This window comes from Trifolium pratense, linkage group LG1 (genome assembly GCF_020283565.1).
Source record: "Trifolium pratense cultivar HEN17-A07 linkage group LG1, ARS_RC_1.1, whole genome shotgun sequence".
Lineage (NCBI taxonomy): Eukaryota > Viridiplantae > Streptophyta > Magnoliopsida > Fabales > Fabaceae > Trifolium > Trifolium pratense.
The window spans coordinates 15,822,034-15,845,896 of record NC_060059.1 but is presented as its reverse complement, the minus strand read 5'-3'; the positions used below and the strand labels follow the sequence as shown (position 1 = coordinate 15,845,896).

General features: G+C 32.3%; 2 protein-coding genes and 1 long non-coding RNA gene across 3 annotated transcripts; all 3 read left to right on the top strand.

Annotated features, from left to right (window-relative positions):
• The first annotated feature begins 424 nt into the window (after positions 1–424).
• On the top strand, positions 425–703 carry LOC123902951. Its single transcript, XR_006807784.1, has 2 exons — positions 425–563; positions 669–703. It is a non-coding gene; the product is annotated as an uncharacterized LOC123902951 (long non-coding RNA).
• Positions 704–962: 259 nt separating this feature from the next.
• Positions 963–3,836, top strand: LOC123889116 (protein MAIN-LIKE 2-like). Its single transcript, XM_045938328.1, has 3 exons — positions 963–1,385; positions 1,487–1,754; positions 3,781–3,836. The coding sequence occupies exons 1-3, from the start codon at positions 963–965 to the stop codon at positions 3,834–3,836; spliced, it is 747 nt and encodes a 248-aa protein (XP_045794284.1).
• Positions 3,837–4,996: 1,160 nt separating this feature from the next.
• On the top strand, positions 4,997–11,617 carry LOC123922172 (methionine gamma-lyase-like). Its single transcript, XM_045974920.1, has 2 exons — positions 4,997–5,967; positions 10,657–11,617. Exons 1-2 carry the CDS (start codon positions 5,205–5,207, stop codon positions 11,232–11,234), a joined length of 1,341 nt encoding a protein of 446 aa, XP_045830876.1. The 5' UTR covers positions 4,997–5,204; the 3' UTR covers positions 11,235–11,617.
• The last annotated feature ends 12,246 nt before the right edge of the window (positions 11,618–23,863 follow it).

Here is a 23,863-nt window from a genome sequence, read left to right as displayed (position 1 = left end):
GTTAGGATTAAATGTTGATTGAATTATAGTTTGAATTTATCATAGTTTATAAGATTGTATTGAGTGTGAAGATATTTTTCCATGTTAGGATAAATATGGAAGAAAATGTTGGGAGAGGTAGGCATGGCAAGCCAAGCAATGCAAATGCTTCCGCTCGTAGAGAGCTTGCTGCAAATCGCCCTGCCAAACGAGGTCGTAGTAAGCAGCAAGGACCAATTCCGGCGCGAGGGACACATGATGCTGATGCAGGTGGTTCGCGTACGCGTACACGGTCACGTTTAGGCCAAGCACAAAATGCTGCTGAGGATGATGATTTTGACGCGGATGAATTTCTAAATCAGGATGCCGAGTATGGCGAACCTGAAGAACCGCAACCTGATGAACCACAAATTGAAGAACCGCAACAATCACCACGACAGAGACCGCAACAGCGACCACGGCAACCACGACGAGATGCAGCAAATGAGGGTTATGGAGGAGGACCAAGTGATATGTCATTATTAACACAATACGGAAATCATAGGGCGGTTCCGATATGGGATGCAGAACCAGATGATCACGAGGTACCGTTAAGTGTATTAATTGTTTTATTAAATATATTAATTGATTTAAATACCGTGATTATGTTAATTAAGTTTTCAATGTTTTGTGTTGTTGGAATTTTTCAGGTTTTAAAGAGGACTCTGCGTTGCCAAGCTAGCGGGAAAAAGGTTATAAATATCATCAAACCGCCTCGTAGTGAGAGGTGGTTTTGGGATCCAATAGAAGCATCGGGATTGGAGCCGCTTACCCGTGTCAATTTTAGCGTACTTGACTATGGGGTTATATGGGCATTTGTTGAAAGATGGCATCCGGAAACAAGTACTTTCCACCTTCCGTTAGGTGAGCTCGGCATCACATTGGACGATGTACAATGTCTGTTACATCTTCCAATCCAAGGAAAGTTTTTGAACCATACGAAGATGTCAATGGGAGAAGGGGCTGACATGGTTAGTTCATATCTAGGAGTTGAGCGAGAGGAGATTGATATGACATTTGCCGAAACCAACGGGGTACATTTGAAGCATAGTACTCTGCAAACTCTATACACAACAAACCAGACGTTTGCCGAAAGAGCGATTGCTGAAAATAAGCCGGCGCATGTTGTTAGGCTTTACAGGGAGAGGAGCGTAAGGGCTTTTATGCTACATTTGGTCTGTTGTACCATATTCAGCAACAAGAGCAGTTACTACGCGGATGTTGTGTATTTGCAGTACTTTCAAGATTTGTCATGCGTTCATGAATGGAATTGGGGTGCTGCTGCTCTTGTTCATCTGCAGCATTATTTGGATCACGGGTCTGCGGTTAGCACGACTCAGATGGCTGGCTACATGTCATTTCTTCAGGTAAAAATATATGAGAGTTATATAAGATATTATTTGTATTTGTCTAAGTTGTCACATAGACTATGTTTGGCTATAATGAATCTTGTTCGTCATACTTTCAGGGATGGATTATTGTGCACTTTCCGAGACTTAGTGTGTGGGTGGAGGCTCCTAGATATACAGCGAACATGCCACTAAATTCAAAGGTTGTTCCTGGGCAAGGACATAAGGATGCAGTTGGATATAGAAGCAGTTTGGACAATATTCAAACTTACGATTGCGTGTTCAGCTCGTATGATGCCCACCGACAAGTGCGACCTTTGATAAATGCATGTTGGTTTTCTGGATGGTTAAGGTGTGGTAAATTGAAAGCCAAGCATTTGCCGGAACGTGTGCTAAAATTTTTTTTTTACCCCAACAATTTTTTTTTTTACCTGAACACTTTGAAAAAAAATGTGTAGGTATGTAAAAATTTTCCAAATTTATTTTGTTACCTACACACTTTGGAAAAAAGTGTTCAGGTATATAAAATTTTTCTATTTTTTTTTTGTTACCTGAACACTTTGAAAAAAAGTGTGTAGGTATGTAAAATTTTTCCAAATTTATTTTGTTACCTACACACTCTGGAAAAAAGTGTTCAGGTATATAAAATTTCCAAAAATAGCCTATTTTTTTACATGATAGGGGTTTCATATTGAACTTTTAAAATACTTTTTCATCTTCATTAAAACAAACAAGTAAATTAACAATTAGTGAAAGAAAGTAAATTAACAAAGTTTCGAATTAATAACCATCTTCATAGAGATAAGATCTACACGCACATATGAACCAGTAACATTACAACTTACAAGTAGCTAGTATCATCATCATTTAACAAAACAAGTACTTGTGAAGATTAGACTGCTCATTACCAATACCAATCGGCAGTTTCTCTTCAATTAAACAACACTAAAGTTAGAATTAATCGAATTTCAATTTAATGTCTCTGCCCAAGACAAGCTAAAAGTTAAAACATATTTGTTAGAGTGAAAATAAGTAAAACTAGCTTTTTCAAAATAAAATGCAACCCTATTATTTAACTTTTTATTAATGTCATTGTAAAGAAAAAACTTTTTATTAATGTCAAGTATTTTTATTATTTTAATGTGACTTTATACTTTCAGGTCTACGCTAAAAATTAGTACTAGTATATGTTTTTCAGGTAAATTCTAATATGGATCACTTCATCACGTGATTCATGGTGGACCAGTCACGAATAACATTATAATGAATACAAATTTTACAAAATCCACCGTTGGATTGAAAGTTTAGATCATATAGATCATTGATAGAAAAATTTAGAAAAAAGAAAATCGTTTGATATGTTATTGAGACACATAAAGATTAACGGTTTATTAAATAACGTAAATCTTGATGGGTCTCAATAACATATCAAATGATTTTCAAAAAAATTTAAAATATTTATGGATGATCTATACGATATAAATTTTCAATCCAATAGTAAATTTTGTAAAATTCATATTCGGTAGATCACTTATCAACGGTAAACCACTTGTAAAGGTGGTCCACCGTAGCATTACCCATGTTTTTCATACTAGCCATGTTTTTCATACTCACATGATTGATGACACACATTTACGCATTTAATTGTCAAATGTCTTTCGCAATTTCAATTCGTATGCTAATTTACTTTGAAATAGTACTATATAAATATGGAAAATGCTAAACAGTGCCCCCGGGGCACTAGTTAAGGATACAAATATAGAAGTTTTATCTCGTAAATTGTGTATTCAATGTTTTAATGATGTGAAAAGTTATTCTCTCTCATCATTAACTTTATCATTTGTTTCTTTTTTTAGTATGCTTAACTAGTGCCTCAGGGGCAATGTTTAACATGACCCTATAAATATACACCTTTTTATAACTAACGTATTTGGTCATGTTATAGACCAAATACATAATTTATCCAATAAATTTTAAAAATGGATTTTGTTTATAATTATAATAGTGTTCTGCAAAAGTAAACATGCAACACGTAAGTGTTTTTTTTCAGCTTAATAGAGGTTTGAGTTTTCGAATAATAATGAATTGGTCCAAGTGGTAAGAAACTTAGTCTCAATAACCATAACATAAGCATGTGGTCGGATGTTTGATTCTTGACTCATGCGTATGGAGAAAATTTAGTTGGGAGGAGAGAACCCACCTTATATGTCCCACAAGTTCCCCTATAGAGATTAATTATCATTAACAGCAGTAGAAAATTTGTACCATTATCATGATAAAAAAAAAAGAGGTTTGAGTTTCCATTGATCAATCCTAAAATTACTTCGGTATTAAAAAATTTAGTTTTGTTGTTTATTATTTTACACAATACGTTAATTTTTTGCAGTTATGTAAAATATATTCGTTCATGCAGAAAAAGATACATGCAAGGTGAATATGAAGTGTCTTGAGACAGGACATGAATCATGATGTAATGCAATCCATAAGCAAACTTTGTCGCAGACTATTTTGAAAAAGAAAAAAATTGTGGGAGACTATTTTTTTGTTGACTATTATTCTCTCTATGTGAAAGCTAATTTCTCACAATAGAAGGAAACTAATTTAATGGACAAACCTCTTTTCTTTTTTAGAAGAAATTAATTGAGTTTTTGTGAGTATAACTCAATTGATAGAAACATCGTACAATATTTATATTAAATGTAAAATTCTAATCATTAAGTTATTTGACTAATAATAGACTAACCTCTTATCCAACTGTTTTTTATATGGGATCAAATTTTTAACCCCATAGTACAAAAAGAGTCGATTATTTGCAAATAGTTTTTTTTTGTCTAAAGCAAATTGTTAATTTTTCTTAGCAAAATTTAACTTTTACTATTCAATCTCTTTTGCAGTTCAGTTTTCTATAATTAACCCTATGTGAAACTTATAACTGTTATTTGATCTGCTTTTTTGCCAATATGAAGAAATACTATTTTTCGGTTGTAGATTCATGAATTCCTCTAAAGTTAGTTACATACGACGGTTATTTTTTTTGTTTTAATGTGTAAATAGTAGTATAATTTTGAATTGAAAGAGTGAATAACATAAAAATTGTCTACATTGTGAAAGAAAATGAAATGAGAAATAATGTTTGAATATCAAATATTTTCTTTATAACTTTGAAATATGTATAAAATGTAAGGAACTCTATTTTTTTCTTAAGATAAAAAAAACAAGTAAAAGGAGAAGCGGTTGAAGATAGATATATTGCATAACTAAAATCAAAAGAAATATGTAATGATTGAATTCTAATCCCTTGTATTTCTATTATTTACTTTATAATAAATGAAATTCTAAAAAAATAAAAAATAAAAAAAAATAAACAAACATATTCGTTATCAAATATGTAATCAGCTTTTTAAAATTTAAGTCGCTAGATCTAATCTAATAGTGAAGGGTTTAAGTAATATGCATAAAATCATGCGTTCGATTCTCTACTTCATCTCAAACAAAAAATATTAAATTTTGAAAAGCAATAAGCTTTCAAGATTCAATGAATCTCTAATCACTTTTTTATATATAAAAAATTAAAATAATTTTTTTTTTCACATGTATTGTAAATCCACTTAGTTACATCCTTACCAAAAAAAAAACCACTTACATCCACCCATACACTAACATGAAACATTCCCCATCCCATTATATATAGACGTTATCATAAACACCAATCAGTTCAAAACAACTTAGAGCTACATTCATAGTACATAAATAATTTCGTTTTCATCATCATAAATAACTTTCCACTACTATTTGCTAATTAATCACAAATTAATTCCCTTCCCCCACACTAAACCCATGGCCGACACTTTCCTCATCACCACCACCACCACCAAACGCAACCGTCCTGACGACGAAACCGAAACAAAAAAGAAACTCATGACACCCTCCCCACAAAACATCTTCACCGATCCAGCCGCCGCACTCGCCAGCACTCGTCATGAATTCGGCGAACACGGCGGCGTTAACATGTCAATTGAAGCCTCAGCAACTTTCACTGTCATGGAACCAGAAACTCTCCGGCGTATATTCACAGGAGAGTTAGGTCCAGACAGTGATTACTACGTTTACAGCCGTCACTTTAATCCAACGGTGTTAAATCTAAGCCGACTGATGGCTTCTCTGGAAGGAACAGAAGCCGCTTACTGTACAGCAAGCGGCATGTCCGCCATTTCCGCTTCAATTCTCCAACTAACAAAAAGCGGAGGACACGTGGTAGCTTCTAGAACACTCTACGGTGGAACTCACGCGCTTCTACAACACTTTCTACCACGCACATGCAACATAACAACAACTTTTGTTGAGATTTCTGATATTGAGTCGGTTGATGAAGCGATTATTGAAGGGAAAACGAATGTTTTGTATTTTGAATCGGTTTCGAATCCGACACTTACGGTGGCGAATATACCGGAGTTAAGTAGAATTGCGCATAAGAAAGGTGTTACGGTGGTTGTTGATAATACTTTTACTCCGATGGTGATTTCGCCGGTGAAGCTTGGTGCTGATGTGGTTGTTCATAGTATCTCGAAGTTTGTGAGTGGTGGGGCTGACATCATTGCAGGTTTGTTTGTCTTTTTTTCTGACTCAGGTTATTTATTTTGTAGATTTGTTTGTCTTTTTTCTTACTCAGGTTATTTCTTTGTCTAGTAGTATGAAATAAACTTAACACGTATATCTAAAGTACTATAAACACCTTACTTTTTTGTTTTTAAGTTTTATTTTAATCAGTCACTTTCATGATAAAGTAGGTATTTATAATGTATTTAAATGGCATTTTAAACCTCTAATTTTTATAATTTGATATTTATAATGCATTTAAATAGCATCTCTGATGGTAAATTTCATGTTTAATTGCAAAAAAACCCTAATAGTGTGTAAGGGTCCGTTTGGTAAAAATAAGCTATAAGCTAGCTGATAGTTGAAAAGCTAGCTTATAGCTGATAGCTGAAAAGCTAGCTTATTGAAATTAAAGTGTTTGGTAAAATTAGCTTTTAAAGTGGTTATTAAATATAAAATTACATAATTGATAGTGGGTAGTTTATTTTTTAGAGTGGGTAGTTACTAAATTAAAGGGTAAAAATAAAATAAAGTGTAAAAAGCTATAAGCTATAAGCTCAAATGCTACTTGAAATAGCATCTGGAAAAAAGCTATAAGCTAGTACAAAAAGCTTGTTACCAAACACCTCTAATTTTTTGAAACAAGCTTATAAGCTCATATAATAAGCTATAAGCTAGCTTATTTGTGTTACCAAACAGAGCCTAAGTGTGTTTGGTGGTAGGGAAGAAGAGAGGGAAGGAAGAAAAACACAAAAACCAATGAAATTGGACTAAAGTAAAATATGAATTCATTATTTGCTTTCCATATTTTTCTTCTTACTTATTTTCGTCTATCAAATCAAACACACGATAAATATTTTGAATCATTAAACATGTATATCGACATGTCTTATTAAAATGCAAATTTTAGTTATTACTGTATTACCAATAAATAATGATTAAAAATACAAATAAATATTAATTAAATTTAAAAACAATAATATTTTTTTAAAAGACAAAAAATAAGAGTAAAAAATAATCATAGTCAAATTTAGGTGAAAAAATTGTAATTTTCAAACTTAAGGATCAAATTAAATTGCCAAATCGTGAAATTAAAAACCGGACCGACCGGTCGGGTCGGGAACCGGTGGGGTGGCTGGCTCAGTTAGCGTGTAGAATCGATTCTGCTTTTAAACTGACGAAAACCGTTGTGAACCGGCCGGGTCGATGGTTGAACTGGGGAACCGGGTAAACCCAAAATCCAATTATGTTGGATATGGGAATCAAACACAAGTCCTTTCTATACTTTAGCATCACAATCACCACTAGGCCACTTGCATTTATGTGATATCCATTATTACTGAAATATATTTAATACTATTATACTAATTATAAAACACCATGACATCCCTTAAAAAAAACACCATGGCATATAATAATAAATACATTGATAATTTTTTTCCTTATTAATTTAAATTTAATTTTCATATATTCATTGTTTTATTTTAATGTAATATATTAAATAATGTTGTTCTAATTAAAAATGATGATATAATAATACTTTTATTGATTAAATTATAATATTATATGGTTGGATATGTGAATCAAAATATATAAATAACGATAAAATGAGAAGCTTTTGTGTTTTTTCTTTTAAATATATGAAATTTTATTAAAAAAATTTGAAAGGAATTTTTTTTATTAAATTTTATTGTTATGAAATTCAAGTTAATATTTTAAATTTTTTATATAAGTCGGGTCAATAGTCGTGCGGTCTGACCATGACCAGTGTCTCGACCGGGTTGATCACCTGTCCGGGTTTTAAAACATTGCGAGCATGTCAAAGGAGTTTTAATCCAATCTACAAACAAGGCACGAGGTTTGGTACCCTTTTTCCACCAATCCAATACACTTGATGATGGGCTAGGGTTGTCTCCCATTAGGATTTCGCCGGAGGTAGTGTAGTGAAAATCCTCACCATTCAATTATGTATTATTTATTACATAATTAATTAAAAAAAATAATGGATGGTTCAAATTTAATTGGATAAACATTTCATGGGAGATGATTTGCTCCCCTTGATGATGGAGTTAAGGGGCATAAAGTACCCCTTTTCCACCAATTCTAACAGAGCACATAAATTGTTGATGCACTTCAGGTGCATGCATCCATAAATATGAAAATGGATCCCAAATTTTCATATGCAATTGTGCCTAGAGGTGTCAAATAGACCCTAATTTAGAAGACCTCATTATTAGGCCCCTAATAAATCCCAAAATATCAGACTTCATTTTAAATTTACTTGGCCCCCTAAATTGATAGCTCTATTTATGTCATTGGTGACATGAAATTATGAAAAGTCACATGCTCATTTAACATAAATTCAACTCTAACAAATTAAAAATAAATATTATAAAAACATTATAGGTTGTTGGTTGCAATCACATCCTTAGTTTTTTGCTTATAATTAAGCATCCTTAGTTTTTTCATTTTATATTTATCCAAATTATATAGCTTCTTTTAAAACATGTTAATTAAGGAATAGACTATATTGATAAATAAGACAGCTAATATTCTAATTAATAATACAAGGATTAGGATCACACACACGTACCATTGTCAACTCTTTCCTATTTTTTACAAGTGCCATTGGCGGACTAATATTTTTATATATAGGTCTAAAGCACATTTTATGTGAGACATTTTATAAATACTAATTTTTATTGTAGGAGTATAATGTGATATTTATGTGTTAAATATGTAATAATGCTCAATTGTCAAACTTGTGAAATTTTGTTGTGAAATTTTCTTTTTGTCAATTTGATATAATTTAATCCTGCTATAGTAATTCAAAATGCATATATTTTGTATAAAAAAGGATTCATAAGCAGAGTTTAAATTATATACATTGTGTGAAGTTTTTTTACACATGTAATACATCTTGTATATTTAAATATCATATATAATATGTTGGTATATTATTTCAATAATTGCAGTAAGTGGCATATTCTTATTTTTTTTCCGAAGGAAGTGGCATTCTTATCTAAAAACTAATATTATCATTTATCATCGTGTTGTGGAAGAACTTTATGAAAATAAATTAAATAAAGGAGTCCCCTTTTGAACCGATGAGACCTACATGACGAACAACTTCCTTGAGTCTATCTAGAGAAGATAATTAGATTGAGATTGGACGTGGATGGTTATTATTAATATATTAGTATAATAGTAATAGATTATAATAGATAAAAAGTAATCGTCAATATTATCAAACATTCCATCACCATAGCGACCATACCACCACCATGTTATTGGAGTGTGTCGAGTGACCACATTAACAACTATCCCATTTTGCAGGAACTCATCCTCATCCTTGCATATCCGAATTGTCGATTATATAAACATACACATATTTATACATTTTACATCTGAGTCATCCATTAAAATTTTAATAATTTAGATTATACACTAATAAAATAAACTATAAATATTACCGACCATCTATTTTAGATCGAACCCCGACATATATATATATATATATATATATATATATATATATATATATATATATATATATATATATATATATATAATGCAATATTCTTATCAACTGAGCTAAATTCATGAAATTATTAACTAAGATTTTACAAAGGCTAATATGATCCCTATCCCTATTCTCTATATAATATCAAAAAAACTTTAAGAGAGTAAATTGCGCGGTATAGAAATGTGAAGGAGCAAAATGATGTTTGGTCTCTTTGTAAATGAAACTATTCAAATTTGAAAGCACTATGTATGTGGCCATTGCCTCAAAAGAAAATGTATGTGGTCACATTTCTCGTAAAATAAAAATGTATGTGTGGTCACATGTTTTCTCCAGACTCTCGTGAACAAAACAATCGTCATCTTGTCTTTCTGCCCACTTCCATTTAATTGCAAGTTGTAACACGTGTTATCTAACTTTATCAATATTATAATAATTAAACCTTAGGATTAGGATTAAGACAAGAAGAAAATTAAACTATTTTGTTGATGCGACTTCATCAATTTGATAACTAAAATGATGAAAGATGATGTAATTTTATTACATCAAGCAATGCGTCATCAAGCACTTCCCGAATAGAAATAACATTTGAGATTTTTAGCATTGGATGGCGTTTTTTCTATTACCGTTCAAAAATTGCAAGTTGTTTATTAACCATTGAAAATTAATCATATAAATATAAAAGTTAATATCAAAATTGAATTTGAATCTCCGATGTGAAATACTTGGATGAAATTGAAACATTAATCATATTTTTTTGGTTTTCACCACTAATTTAATATGATTCGGAGGTCAGTTCTGACATCAAATGATTTTAGCCCCTTCTGATCGTTGTGCGAGGATTCTTCCTACCAAGTTCAACGTCAATCATTACTGAACCAACTAACGATTAGTGAAAAATTAGTCATATAACTTTACATTACAAAGTAGAAAAACATAGTAGCTTTACATTACAATCAACAATTTATTTTGGGTACAAAATATTAACGAATGAAACATGCAAGGTAGGAGTTGAATCTACGACTTTCTGCTTAGAAAATAGACTCTCTATCCACTTAGCTACAAACGTTTGTCGACCATTTATAAACTTCTAAAATGTTTCCTTAATCAAATATTTTAAGTGCACTCTTTAATATTTTAATATTTGTTGTTGAATTTGATAATTAACAGGGGCTGTATGTGGGACTGCAAGCCTAGTAAATTCCATGATGGATCTCCAACAAGGTGCCATAATGCTATTAGGCCCAACAATGAACGCTAAAATAGCATTTGAACTATCAGAAAGAATCCCTCACTTAGGTCTAAGGATGAAAGAACATAGCAACCGTGCATTAACTTTTGCAACAAGACTAAAGAAATTAGGACTCAAGGTAATCTACCCTGGCCTAGAAGATCATCCACATCATGAATTATTGAAATCCATTCACAACAAAGATTATGGGTATGGTGGACTTTTATGTATTGACATGGAAACTGAGGACAGAGCTAACAAATTGATGAGTTACTTGCAAAACTATGGTCAATTTGGTTTCATGGCTGTTAGTTTGGGTTACTATGAGACACTCATGTCTTGTTCCGGAAGTAGCACTAGTAGCGAGTTGAGTTCCGAGGAAAAGGTCCTTGCAGGGATCTCGCCTGGTCTTGTGAGGATGTCAGTAGGATATATTGGGACATTGGAGCAGAAATGGAACCAACTTGAAAAGGCGGTTACTAAACTTCAGGAATATGGGTTCGCTAATAAAAATTGAATCTCTATTTAAATTATGCATGTGTCTGTGTTTGTATTTTGTTATAAATGTTTGTCGTTGTAATATAATGTGTAACCTAGTACTTATGTTGATGTAAAAAAAAAAGTACTTGTGCCTTGTGTGTGATATGAAAGATATTGGATGAAAGTTGCCTTGAGAACAGGGCAAGCCGCAACAAGGTTAAGGGATTGTGTCAAGTAAACTAGGCCTAATAGTCGTCATGCCTCTAGATCCTTCTATTACTCTACGAGTCGTCAATTGTAATGGATAGGACAAAATAAGCTGTCATGTACTACCCTGAGAATGAGGAAAACTGTTACTAGGTTTATTCCTCTATATGTATTCAGCATCTTTTATGAAATAAAGCATGATGAAATTATGAACTGTTACTATTTTTTTCTTCTGATTTCTAATATTTATATATGTGTTGTTAGTTTTCCCTTTGTTTCGGTAACGGAGAAAAATGCTAAAAATGTTAATCGTATTAGGCGAAATTACATCCACTGCCTTAGTTCACCAAGAGTACAAGGCGAGATGAGACTCAAAAGAAGCAAAACTGTCAAATAATCGATTATCCCAAAAGCTTAAGTTGTTAGGATAATAGTTTTATATTATTTCTAACACGCCCCTTCACGCAAGAGCCCACTTATCATATGCTTAAATTTCATTTTTTAAAATTAGAAAGTGAGGGGAGCGAGGATCGAATTCTAAACCACTTAGTCATAAAGGCTCTGATACTATGTCAAATAACCGATTATCCCAAAAGTTTAAGCAGAATAGAGCCCAATCAATAGTTTTATATTATTTCTAACAAAAAAAAAAAACATTTCTTGCACAACCGCATTTTCAGGCCCCTAAGGTTGAGCAATACGATTATGTGGAGCCAAAAGAAGATCAAATAGTTGAGTCATATTCGGGAGATACTTAGAGCAGCATTAACCTAGGTTCACTAAGACCCAAAATCCTTATAGTCAACAATAAGAAGCCAACATTGTATAATGTATGACATGGCAAGTGGGTGAAATAACTTTTGTGCACAACAACTATACGAGCAACGGTAACTAACCAATTTCAAAGATAAACAATCACTATTTTATCCAATCAAATCATTCTTAAATTGTGCATTTATCCAAAAAAAAATAAAAAATCATTCTTAAATTGTTACTCATCAAAAACCATATATTTAAGTATATGGGATGGAGAAGTATACTTTACGATTTCAATTTCTATTAATTTACAATTTATTTTATACTAATATGAAAATTATCATTTTAAAATTTACGAGTCGTCATAAATATCTAAAATAATTTAATAAGACAACACAAATAAAAAGTTAAAGAGTTCATTGGTTTAAAAATTATTAGAAACTTAAGTCTAAAATTATAAAATTATGGTGATTTAGTTAAATGAGTTTTTATTTCTCTACTCTACGAGTCAAAGTATAAGAGAAAACTACAAAATTAATTGACATAATTGTGTCTTATGAATAAAGATTATTTGAAAAAGTCAATTTTTAATACTAATGGATATGATGGGTTAACCCGTCCATTCCGTCCCCGTCCCGTCTTTATAGCATGTTAGGTGGGGCGGGTCAACTAGTGATTGGGTTAAAAATTTCACTATAATCAAAGAGTTAACTTACAAGAAATTCACAATTGAGTTACAAGAATTAATTAATCCTAATTCTACCTAAGGTGGATACAATAACCATTTACCCAACCCTAGAATTATACCAAAAGAAAACCTCTTTGTTCTCTCTCTAAAACCCTAGCCTTTTGTTGTTGGCAAATCGTTATTGCTCTTGCTCCTATTTTTCTATGAATAAAGTACTCTCTATTTATAGAAAAATATATGTCTTTTATTTTAAAACAAATATGCTTTAAAATAAAACCAAATTCTAAGTCAAATATCCTACAAAACAATTTTTTCCACAAAATCTGCACGCATTCGCCTCATGTGCAAATACCTGCGCATCATGCACAAAGGGCAGCAACTCATGGTTGCGTCTGGCAGTTCTTGCACCTCATGCGCAAATGACAGAATCAACGATCCCTCTGAACTTAAGATTTTAAGGCATACTCAACAATGTCCGTTTTGTGATGTATCTTATCTGCTGCATTTGTCCATCGTTGACTCATCCCAGTTCAATTGAAGAAATTATTGGGTGCAAAGTTGAATTTGTTAAACAAACCACGAGAGTGCTTTTAGTTTGAGTGTTTGACTCATCCATGATCTTGTTGTTATGTGTGTTAATTTATGTTTTATTATTTTTATTTTGGATTTAATTGATATACACCGACGGTGTAAAATAATTTTACACTGTCAACCAATATCAACCATGTTTTTCATCGCATCACCCCACTCTCTTGACATGACATGACAAAACGATGGTTATTTATTGACAATCATGTAAAACTATTTTACACCGTCGGTGCATATCAATTAAACTCTTTTATTTTTACGGTAATCTGTCAATTTATGTGTGTCAATTTCATTTGGTTAATCATCACTAATATGGATTAAGTTGTTGTGGGGTACTTAGAGAATTGTGTGTGTGGACTATGGAAACATCGGGCCCTTGGAGCCTGATTACCAAACTAATGATATTGATCTAATTATCCTAATTTACTAACGGGTACGGATATTTGCGGATACATATAGCATTCGATCCGTATTCATATTCATTAATTAGTAGATAGTTAAAATATCTATTTATTTTATCCGCATATATCATTAAATAATCTGCATATGTCCGTGGTGGATTTAATCTACAGATATATGTGGATAATTTTGTCATCCTAAATATTATATTGGATTGATGCCAATCTTATTGTAAGATAGATAAATGTTACTTCCTCCAAACTTAATTTTCTCTTATATCTAATATCGGATGTGTGAAGTACAACTTTCTTTTGTTATCTTCAACCCTGTTTGTGATATTTGGAAGTTGGAAACCACTGATGTGTCACCCCATATGACCCATTAGTTTTTCGAAAATACATCATTAGTTTGGATTAGCAATTTAAAACATGCAAAGTGTTTTTAGGTTTAATATATATTAAAATCTTAGAAAAACCTTATCCCAACAAATCTCGTGTTTCTTTTTATTAGAAAACAAACAAAATTTTATTAGAGAAACTGGCTTCGAATGAGTTTTTCTCTCTAAAATCTGCTTATGATAGGTTATCTAATCAAAACCGGTTGGTATATTTAAATTCATCTAAATCCTTTTTTTTTATAAAGTTTGGAAGTGGAATTAATAGTCCTAATCGTGGGTGTGACAATGTAAATGTTGAATGTTCTTCGAATTGAGGCAGCAGTCCATGCGGTGGCCTTGTTTGTGATTATTATGGGAATTTGGTGAAAGGTTTCTCGATGTTTTCTCTCCCCACCCCCCGTGAATCTTTTATCCCCTTAAATTTTCAATTTTGCCCTTGAAAAAACTTCGGTTCGTAGAAATCGAATTTTTTTTTTGCCTTGAAAACAAATTTCAGTTTCTAAAAACAGAAATTTACTTTTAATTTGCACTAGTAAAAATTCGGTTTCTGCGAACAGAATTTTTTTGCAAGGACAAAATTGAAATATTGGGATATAAAAGATTCACACGCGAAGTGGGGAGAGAAGTTTCTCTCACAAGATTGGATCTTGCAATGCCATATGATCTAAACTCTAAAATATGGGCCTTAAAAATTGAACAGGCCTTGCTTTATCTATCTATCATGGATATAAACTAGGGATTGATGGTAGATTTCTTCTTTTCGTGCCCTCCCCCCCCCCCCCCCCCCCCCCCCCCTCCCCACTCCCCTTGCATATAGGATGCAAGTGTGTGAATAGCAAAAATTGAGAAAAAAAACAGTTCGCATCCTAGAATGTGAATTTAGTTCGCATCCTAGAATGAGAACCTTATGAAATACGGGCAGGAAGGTATGAGATAAAAAAATATTAGACTTTATAATGTTCACGTCCTAGATTGAGAAATGAGTTCGAATTCTAGGATGCGAATTATTTTTTTTATTATTATTTATTCTTTTGCACCCCTTGAGTTCACTACTTAAGTAGTGAGGGGGTATGTTTGAAATTTTCGGGGGCGAATGAGGACTTCCAAGGAGCGGGAAAAAAAAAGTCTTGCTGGTAAAGCCGGGCGCCGGCCCTTCCTCCGTATTTTGACCTATCTTGCAAATTAATCTGTCTAATGTGGGACATTTTGTTCAAGTTTAAACGACCACCTTACGTCTTAATGAGACATTATATAGAAACCTGATTAAAAATATATTTGCCTTTAAAAAAATATATATATTGCATTTTTCCAACACACCATTATTTGTACTAAATCCATTGTTATAATAGTACACATACACCCTCCAATGCAACAATAAATCTTTATAATTCAAGCTTCTACACTAATCTTTTAGCATCATAATAATTTGTGCAAATTATCTTTTACAAGTGGCGCTTCACATCTTTGTGACATTAGATTTACTCGGATATTCAACATTGATTTAGGGCCTATATCTTGATAGTCTTTTTTAAGTTTATCTATTTGTATAAGTTTTGTGAGACACTTTGAATCTTTGATAAAACTTACAAAAAAAATTTATGACAATTTTTAAAAAAGTTGCTTACGTAAACTTATTCAAAACATTATTATGATAAGCTAATGTTTATAAACTACAAAGAAATTGTTTATCTAAACATGCTCTTATATATACTATTTAAATTTGTCATTCAAACCAAATAGAATATATAGTACATTAATTTACTTTCAGTATTGTTGTGAATTGTGATTGAATATAGCAATATAATTTATTGGGGAATAGTTAAAATGTCAGACATGAATGGATTGGGTTGGGTTGTCAATTGGCATTAGAATCCTTGAATATAGTAGTTGGAAGTAGTTATCTTCATTCAAGAATTGTCATCTAATCTGACTTACTTGTATATAAAAGCTAGAATCGATCTCTAATTTATTATAACACTCTCCAAGGGTACAAGTGATATATAGAGCAACATATATTAGAGGTTTTTTTGGTTCACAAATGATGTCCAAATTAAAGATATTTAAGTTGGGAATTCTCTTTCTTTGCTCTAGCTAGGGTTGCAACTTCTTTAATTTATATGTTATATGTTATAATTTTATTGCCTCATTAACACGTTTTTTGTTTTTGTTTCACTATATATGTATTGTTCTTATTCCCTCTTTTGTACCAAAAAAAAAAAAATATGGATTGTTCCTTGTCTATCATGAGCTTCTTCCCCTAGTTTGTAACTACTATTAAAATGAACTGTTACGACACACACCCCACACACCATCATAATTGACTCTTATATGATTGTGTCATTAAGAAAGTCATGTTTTTTTGGTAACAAGACATATGTTCTTTTAATGATTTTTTTATTTTTTAAAACGGTAAATATATTATATATTAATATAAAAAACGAAAATAGTACAAGAGAAGATTATGAACAACCAATAAGTATCAGAAGGACATTCCACCAGAACCCAACAATGTCTAGGGTAAGACAGGAAAAAAAAAGCAAATAAAACTATAAGAAAATATCAACAAACTAGAACCCCTCAAATCACCATCACGAGAAGAAGAATATCCCTCATATAGAGAGAGAGAGAGAGAGAGAGAGAGAGAGAGAGAGAGAGAGAGAGAGAGAGAGAGAGAGAGAGAGTCACCCGCAGGTAGAACAAAGCAACAAGGGAGCCTCTAATCACCCTGGCCCATCAAGACCCAACATGACACCCCAACAAACTCTACCAGTTCCAGAATAAAGTAGAGTGGATACCCCACTCGTAAAAGGAAAAAGGGGAGGTAGGGTTTTTACCTGGATACCACTTCCAAGATAAAAAGTTTTACCCTATCGACAAGCTAGACACTTGGCAGAAAATGTCTCTTCCGAAAAGAATACGTCATTTCAAGATTTTTAGATAGTCCACACAATAGTTTATCAAATTAACAACCACCCAAATCTATATTTTTTACTCATATCCATGCCCAAGAAAGCCTCAAAAAACCTTAAAACACCACGAGGAGGTACCAACTTCACACCCAAACACCGAAGAATACCATACCAAACTAGTGAGATTTGATTACAAGAGCCGAATAAGTGATCAGCTGATTCAGACGCTAATCCACATAGCACACACGTAGACGCACTAGCATCCTCAATGATGCTCGATGCCCAAGATTTTAACGAGTCGACACCTTATCTTATTGAAGTTGCCAAGAAAAGACCGCCACTTTTGAAATGATCCAAAATTTTCATACTTTTAATGAAATTAAATGGTATGATGCATGATTTAAGTGATTCTATTAAAAAAAATATATTAAAACTACAAGACATTTCTCAAAACTAATTAAAAATGACATTGGCCCCTTAATTTGTTATAAATCTACGAAGATAATTACAATTACCTCTTTCCAAAAACATGTATCATGATTAAACTCAAGACTTGTCTTTTTATTATTCTACCAAAATTTTGAAAATCCTAATCAAAGGAGTATATATGTATATCTACATGAAACATCACTAAAACAAGATCCAAACCGAATGGACATCATGCTGAAAAAATTGACAGTACACATAGGTATGAATCGTTGGTTGAAAATGGCAAACTAACCACCAACAACCACATGCATATGCTAAATAAGTATTACTGATCCATATAGTAATATATATATAGTAAGTGTATAGTCTATACTATAGTGTAACTAACAAACTTAACACATTGCCTCGTGACACTTCTCAGTCTACAGCTCATAGCCTCACCGGTCTCTTGTTTAATGTTGTTCTTCATGCATGCTTGTCATTTTATTATTTCAATAAAAAGCGGCGAGACGACCTTGCTTGCAATGTGTTGTCATTAATAAAACTTACATTTAAATATTTCATTTTCTTTTGACAACTACTTACATTAAAATATTAAAAACTAGAAAAGGGTATTTCAATCCAAATATTAAAAACTCGAAAAATGATATTTCAACCCAAATATAGAAAGAACTCAGGAAAAAAGTAAACTTGCATTGTGAGTTGTCATAATGCTATATAGTTTTAATTGATTTTTTTAGTTCAAGGATAATTTTATGCAGTTGGCTTGGAGTATATATCTAGTTTTTTTTTTTCTTTTGTTGCAACTTGTTACAAAGTATATATATCTAATTTGATTGGAAGAAAAACATTCACTTTACGTGTCTCATAGGTTTTCTAACGAAGGTTAGTCAATGCTGTAAAAAATTTGTACTACTTAATTTCATGGTAACTCAAATAAAAAAAAATTAGATTTTTCTGTTTAAGAAAAACACAATGCATTAATATACAATTGTATCACCAACGTTCTTCATTACAATATTAATCCAATCCGTCAATCACTAATATGTATTGAAAATCTAGGTAATATTATTAGTACCAAGAAATAAAATAAAACAAATATTGTCTTAAAAATAACAAATTTTAATTTTTAAGATAGTTTTTTTATTTTTTTATTTCTTAGCAAGTTTTTTTTGTTGAACATTTCTTATTAAGTTCTATCGGGACTTGTTAGCAATTGTCTAATAATAATAAGAATCTTATCTTTCATTTATGATACATTTTTTTAATTTGTGTGAAATGTTGTGTCACTAGGGAATTAGTCTCTGCAGTTTCACGCGGAAGATATCTCTAGTTTACCAAAAATATAGGACAAAACGAGGTCATGGGGTAACGGGGGGTGGTGGTGGGTGGGTGGGTGGGTGGTGGGGATCCCGAAAAATTCAGTTTTGAATTATATCCCCATTTTCTACTTATCTTTCGTGAGATGCAAGTGTGGAAATGGATTTTTCGGCTCCATAGACGCTTCTTACAGCGGGTTTCACAGGAGCTACCAAAATTTATTGGATCAGGTGGTCAGACAACTATTAGCCACACAATCAGATCGCAAATGCAGATTTTTTGCCTATACCTGTGGTTTTTGGCGGCCTCCACCGAGCCGTTTACTTTGGTGGGTTGCAGTTTGCTTAGATCTGTGTGGAGTGTGTTTGACCGATGGCGATGTCTTTTTGTTTGGAGGGTTTGATTTGGCAAATGTGTTTTTCGACAGGAGAGGTTTTTGTTTTTGCTTCAGTTCAGCGGCGTTCAGCTCTGGTTTTTTGGGCAGGAGATGGAATTGAATTGAATCGAATAGGATAGCGGTGTTGTCCTTGTTGAATTTTAAATGATGTTATTTTTATTCTTATCTTATTTCTAAGTATGGCAAACAAATGTCCTCATATTGCATCTAGGGGTCAAGGTGAGGGCTTTCAGTCTCTTTCTCCTTGGTGGAAATTAAGAGACATATTTTAAGGGAGACAATTGTTTGTCTAGGAGAAGAATTTTTTGCACAATATTATGTTGTTGGTGCTGGATGTGAGTAGTCTCTCTAATCATTCTCTTGAAGCTCATCATCTTCATCATAAATAATCTCTTTGTCCCGAAATGACCTTTTTCAATATGGGATTTACTTTATTATTTTAGCTTACATGGTTCTGTCGACAGCTTCCAATGTGGAGAGAACCCATATTGAGGAGGAGTGCAACTTCTGGTTAAGGTTTGGAAAAGTTGGACCCCCTTCAAATTTACGTTAAAATTTCTTTAGACGAAGAGTTATTTGACTAGTAATGAAAATGTATTAAATATATAGAGGCACGTTTGAAAATTTTAATTAATAATATATTGAAGATTGAAAGAATTATTTATTTTGGGACAAATTTATTTTTTTACAAATAGTTAATAGGAAAATTTAAAGGGTCATGTTAAATAGTGCACTAGTTAAACATATAAATAAAAAAAATTTGTCTTGAAATTCGTGCATTCAGTGCATTGAAAGTATACAAATTTGTTTTTATCAACATTCACTTTATGTTTTATTTTTATTTTTTGTATGTTTAACAAGTGCACCAGGTGAACCGTCAGATATGAGCCATAATTAATTTATAATGAGACAAAGTCATTTACCTCATCAATAAAAGTTAGAGGTACTATAAACTATAGTTTGACATGTCTAGAACTAAATGGAGAAGTCACCAATGAAAGCACATGATACCTCAAGAGTAAATTTTGTAGCATTGAAAAGACAAATTAACCTTAGATGAAGAGGAATTGAAGGAGCATGATTTCTGTGTTGTTTAGAAGAAGTCTTTGTTGTCTAGTGCCGCCAGCTGCCTGGCTGCCATGAGACTGGTTGATATTTTTTTCTTAGGGAAGTCTTGAATCAAGTCATCTCATCTAGTATAGTATAACGTGTCATCACAAGGCATTTACTAAGGTCAACATATATAGTGGCAGCTAGTATTTTTTACGAAAAATATGTTAACATATGCTGGAAACAAAAAAATAAATGTAAAAATTATTTTTGAAATGTGTGCATTAATTAAGTATAAATTTCTATGTTAAAATATGTTACTAACATGTGTCATTACCATAACTTTTTTATAATTATAATTTCTCCGATTTCATATATATAAAGATTTATTTAAATATTTATATTGAATAATTGATATATTATTATTGAATAATATATAATTATAATTAGATATATTATTTATTTAATTAATCTCTAAAATGAATTTTGATTCTATAATGTTGCATCTTGCATGCATGGTTCAAACGGCTTTCTTCTCTTGACTCTTAATTTTTTCCCAAGAGTTAGGGTCATGTGGGGGTGGTTTGACTTTGTAGGGTATAATAAATTTTCTGGCTCGCTCTAGTTGACCTTTGAATCCTTCCTTTATGTTTATACCGCCATTCACCCATCTCAATTAATACTCTCATGATTCATTGGGTTATTTCACACTAAATTGTAATTGATGCTCCCTATGCAAAATGTGTTACAGTATGATGCAATAGAAGATATTTGAAAAGGGTTTGGCTGACGAGTGTTTCAGTGGTATTTTTTAAGTATTTTATTTAAGAAATTAGTATTTATTTAAAAAGTATAGTTGGATAGTAGGAAAACATGTATGAGTAGATTTGTTTGGAGTTTCTCTATGATGGTGGTTCTGTAAAGCACAGAATCGCAACTAAGTAATAAAGTGATAAGTTATCGTTCTCCATAAGGATTGTGCCAACATTACTAGTTTCGCTTAGGAATAGTTTTGCATTCGCTTTGTTATTTATAGATAGTTGTGCGGGAAAAAATAAACTGCAGGAAAGTAAATCACTGAAAAATAAAGTAAGGTGCATGCGTGTGTGTCCACGCGGGATGATTAAGTGTTTTTGAATCCCTCCCTTACTCCTGCTTGGTGGTTAATTCCCTTGTTCCCCTCTATCAGGATTAGACTTATAAAATAGGTTAAGAAGTACTCGTTCCCTATTTCTATTACAAACTGGTCAGAGCCTAGTTTAGGTTGTCTTACTCTGCTTAAATATCTTCGCCTTAGTCGGTTCCACTTTTTCGTTTAAACTTAGGTATCCTTACCCTTAAGGCTCAATGTGTCGCAAGCTGTCATGTGTGCCTTAAACTAGTCCTAACTCTGACTTCATGTAGAATTTATCGTTCTTGACTTAGCTTTAATCCTATACTAAGACCTCAGATAGTGAACTTAATGGTCTCATGTTGGACCTTAGCACACCGTCCTTCGTTCGGGATAATTAGTTTCGTTTCCTATCCGATATCCAGTAATTTCCTTGGATTTTATTATAACGTGATCAGTATTAAAATAAATAAAAAAAAGACGGACAATAAAAGAGTTTCAATAGGAACAATTGAATTTATACCCAAATTATACAAAACCAAGCATTCGTAAGGGAGTCGACTCAACACTTGTTCCTTTCCTGCAGTACTTTTGGTGCCCTTTGGTCCCTTGTCAGCTCCTGGATTGGTTCTCCTTTGGTGATTGCTCAGACTCTTTCCGATCATTTTGTCCGGTTCACAGTTTCAGCAGGTGATCTTCGAGCATGACGTTCTTTCATGCAGCTCATTTGGCTTGCTTGTGTGTGGGTGATGTGGACCGAAAGAAACCACAGATTGTTTAGAGGCTCAGAAAATACAGTGCATCATATGTTGGACAAGATCAAGACTTTTTCATACAGGTGGTTAAAAGCGACGAGTAGTACTCTAGCTGTGAACTGCCATAGTTGGTGGTCTAGTCCTATGCTTTGTTTGGGCATTGTTTAGTGTAGTTTCTTTTGGTTCTTGTACTATGACTCGTTTGTAATCTTTCTTAGTCTCTTTTGTCACGTCTTGTGCTGAGAAGACTATTTTGTTTATATATATATATATATATATATATATATATATATCATGTTGGCTTGTTCAAGAAAAATCTAGGAAAAATAAATTACAAAGACAGAAAGAAAATAACCTTAATGGCCTTGGAGTTTTTTGGCCCTTCTTGCCTCCTCCTTAGAGTTCTCCTAACTCTCTCTTGAGTATCACTATTGTTGAATGATTTCTGAATGAATAATAGTGAAGGATGAATGCTCTATTTATAGTTTTTTCAGATGGGTTTGAGTTTTTTCTACGCGTCTATCGCACCCATCGTGGCCACGATGGCGTGTAATTTCGCCTCATCGTGGCCACGATGGATCATATCGTGGGTGGTACGATGGTAAAAGATTTGTTGCACATTTTCTTCAATTTAAACCGTCTTCTCATTGCGTCACGCTGGATCTCATCGTAGGTACGATGGTGCGCGATGTTTATTATGTTTTTGCCCTTTTTGCTGCTTTTTCCACTTTTCTTGCTTCTGGGCCAAGTAACTTCACTTTTACAGGTATTTGCTTGCTTTTGGGCTTCAGTTGCTATTAAAACTACCTTAAATTACTACTAAAAACATCATATAATTGACTGTCATCACTCTACTTATTGAATTAATGATTGACGATTTTACTGTATGACAGACGACCTTCAAAACTACTTCAAGTAAAGTGGTTAAACATAAAGAGCGTGTTCTGAAAATCAACACGTATTTATACCTTTGCATTTAACACTTGATTTTCTAGCGTTAGAGTTAATATGAATATCACTAATAGCACTTTTTTTTTTTACAATATCACTTTATCTCATTAGCGTAATTAAAAAGTAGCCCACTCACACCAATATAAAAATATAAAGAAGAAAACAATTAAATTATATATTTTTAAATAATTAAACATTATATAGTTTTTTTTTTTTTTTATAACAAAACATTATATAGTTTTATTTATGTATCTAAATGACTTTTATTTAGGATTTTATATAAAAATTTATTGGATCATTAATTATGTGATATTTGTTTTTTTTTTTTGGTACAATTAATTATGTGGTATTAATCATATCAATTAAGTCTTGATGCAGTTAAGATATAGTTAGTTTTAAATTTCTTAAAATAAAATTAAAAAAACTATATTAAATCTAAATCGTTCGAGCATTATAGCATTACATACTAGAAAATTGTCATATTTATAAGGGACCTTAGAGCATCCACAATGGAGCACTTCAACTTTGAGTACTTAAATGAGTCTCACATGGGCACATCACAAATTTATTATCTTTTAATAATAGTACCTAATAGGTACTCAACCCCTCCAATGGAGTACTTATTAAAAAGTTTTAAAATGGGTCACATCAATAACTTCACATCATCACAATAACTTACTCCCTCCGTCCCAAAATATAAGCAAAAGTT

Coding starts and splice junctions, on each gene's coding strand:
- LOC123889116 (XM_045938328.1), top strand. CDS start 963: ATGTCAATGGGAGAAGGGGCTGACATGGTTAGTTCATATCTAGGAGTT. Junction 1,386..1,486: donor GCTACATGTCATTTCTTCAG/GTAAAAATATAT, acceptor TCATACTTTCAG/GGATGGATTATTGTGCACTT. Junction 1,755..3,780: donor AGCCAAGCATTTGCCGGAAC/GTGTGCTAAAAT, acceptor TCGTTCATGCAG/AAAAAGATACATGCAAGGTG.
- LOC123922172 (XM_045974920.1), top strand. CDS start 5,205: ATGGCCGACACTTTCCTCATCACCACCACCACCACCAAACGCAACCGT. Junction 5,968..10,656: donor TGGGGCTGACATCATTGCAG/GTTTGTTTGTCT, acceptor GATAATTAACAG/GGGCTGTATGTGGGACTGCA.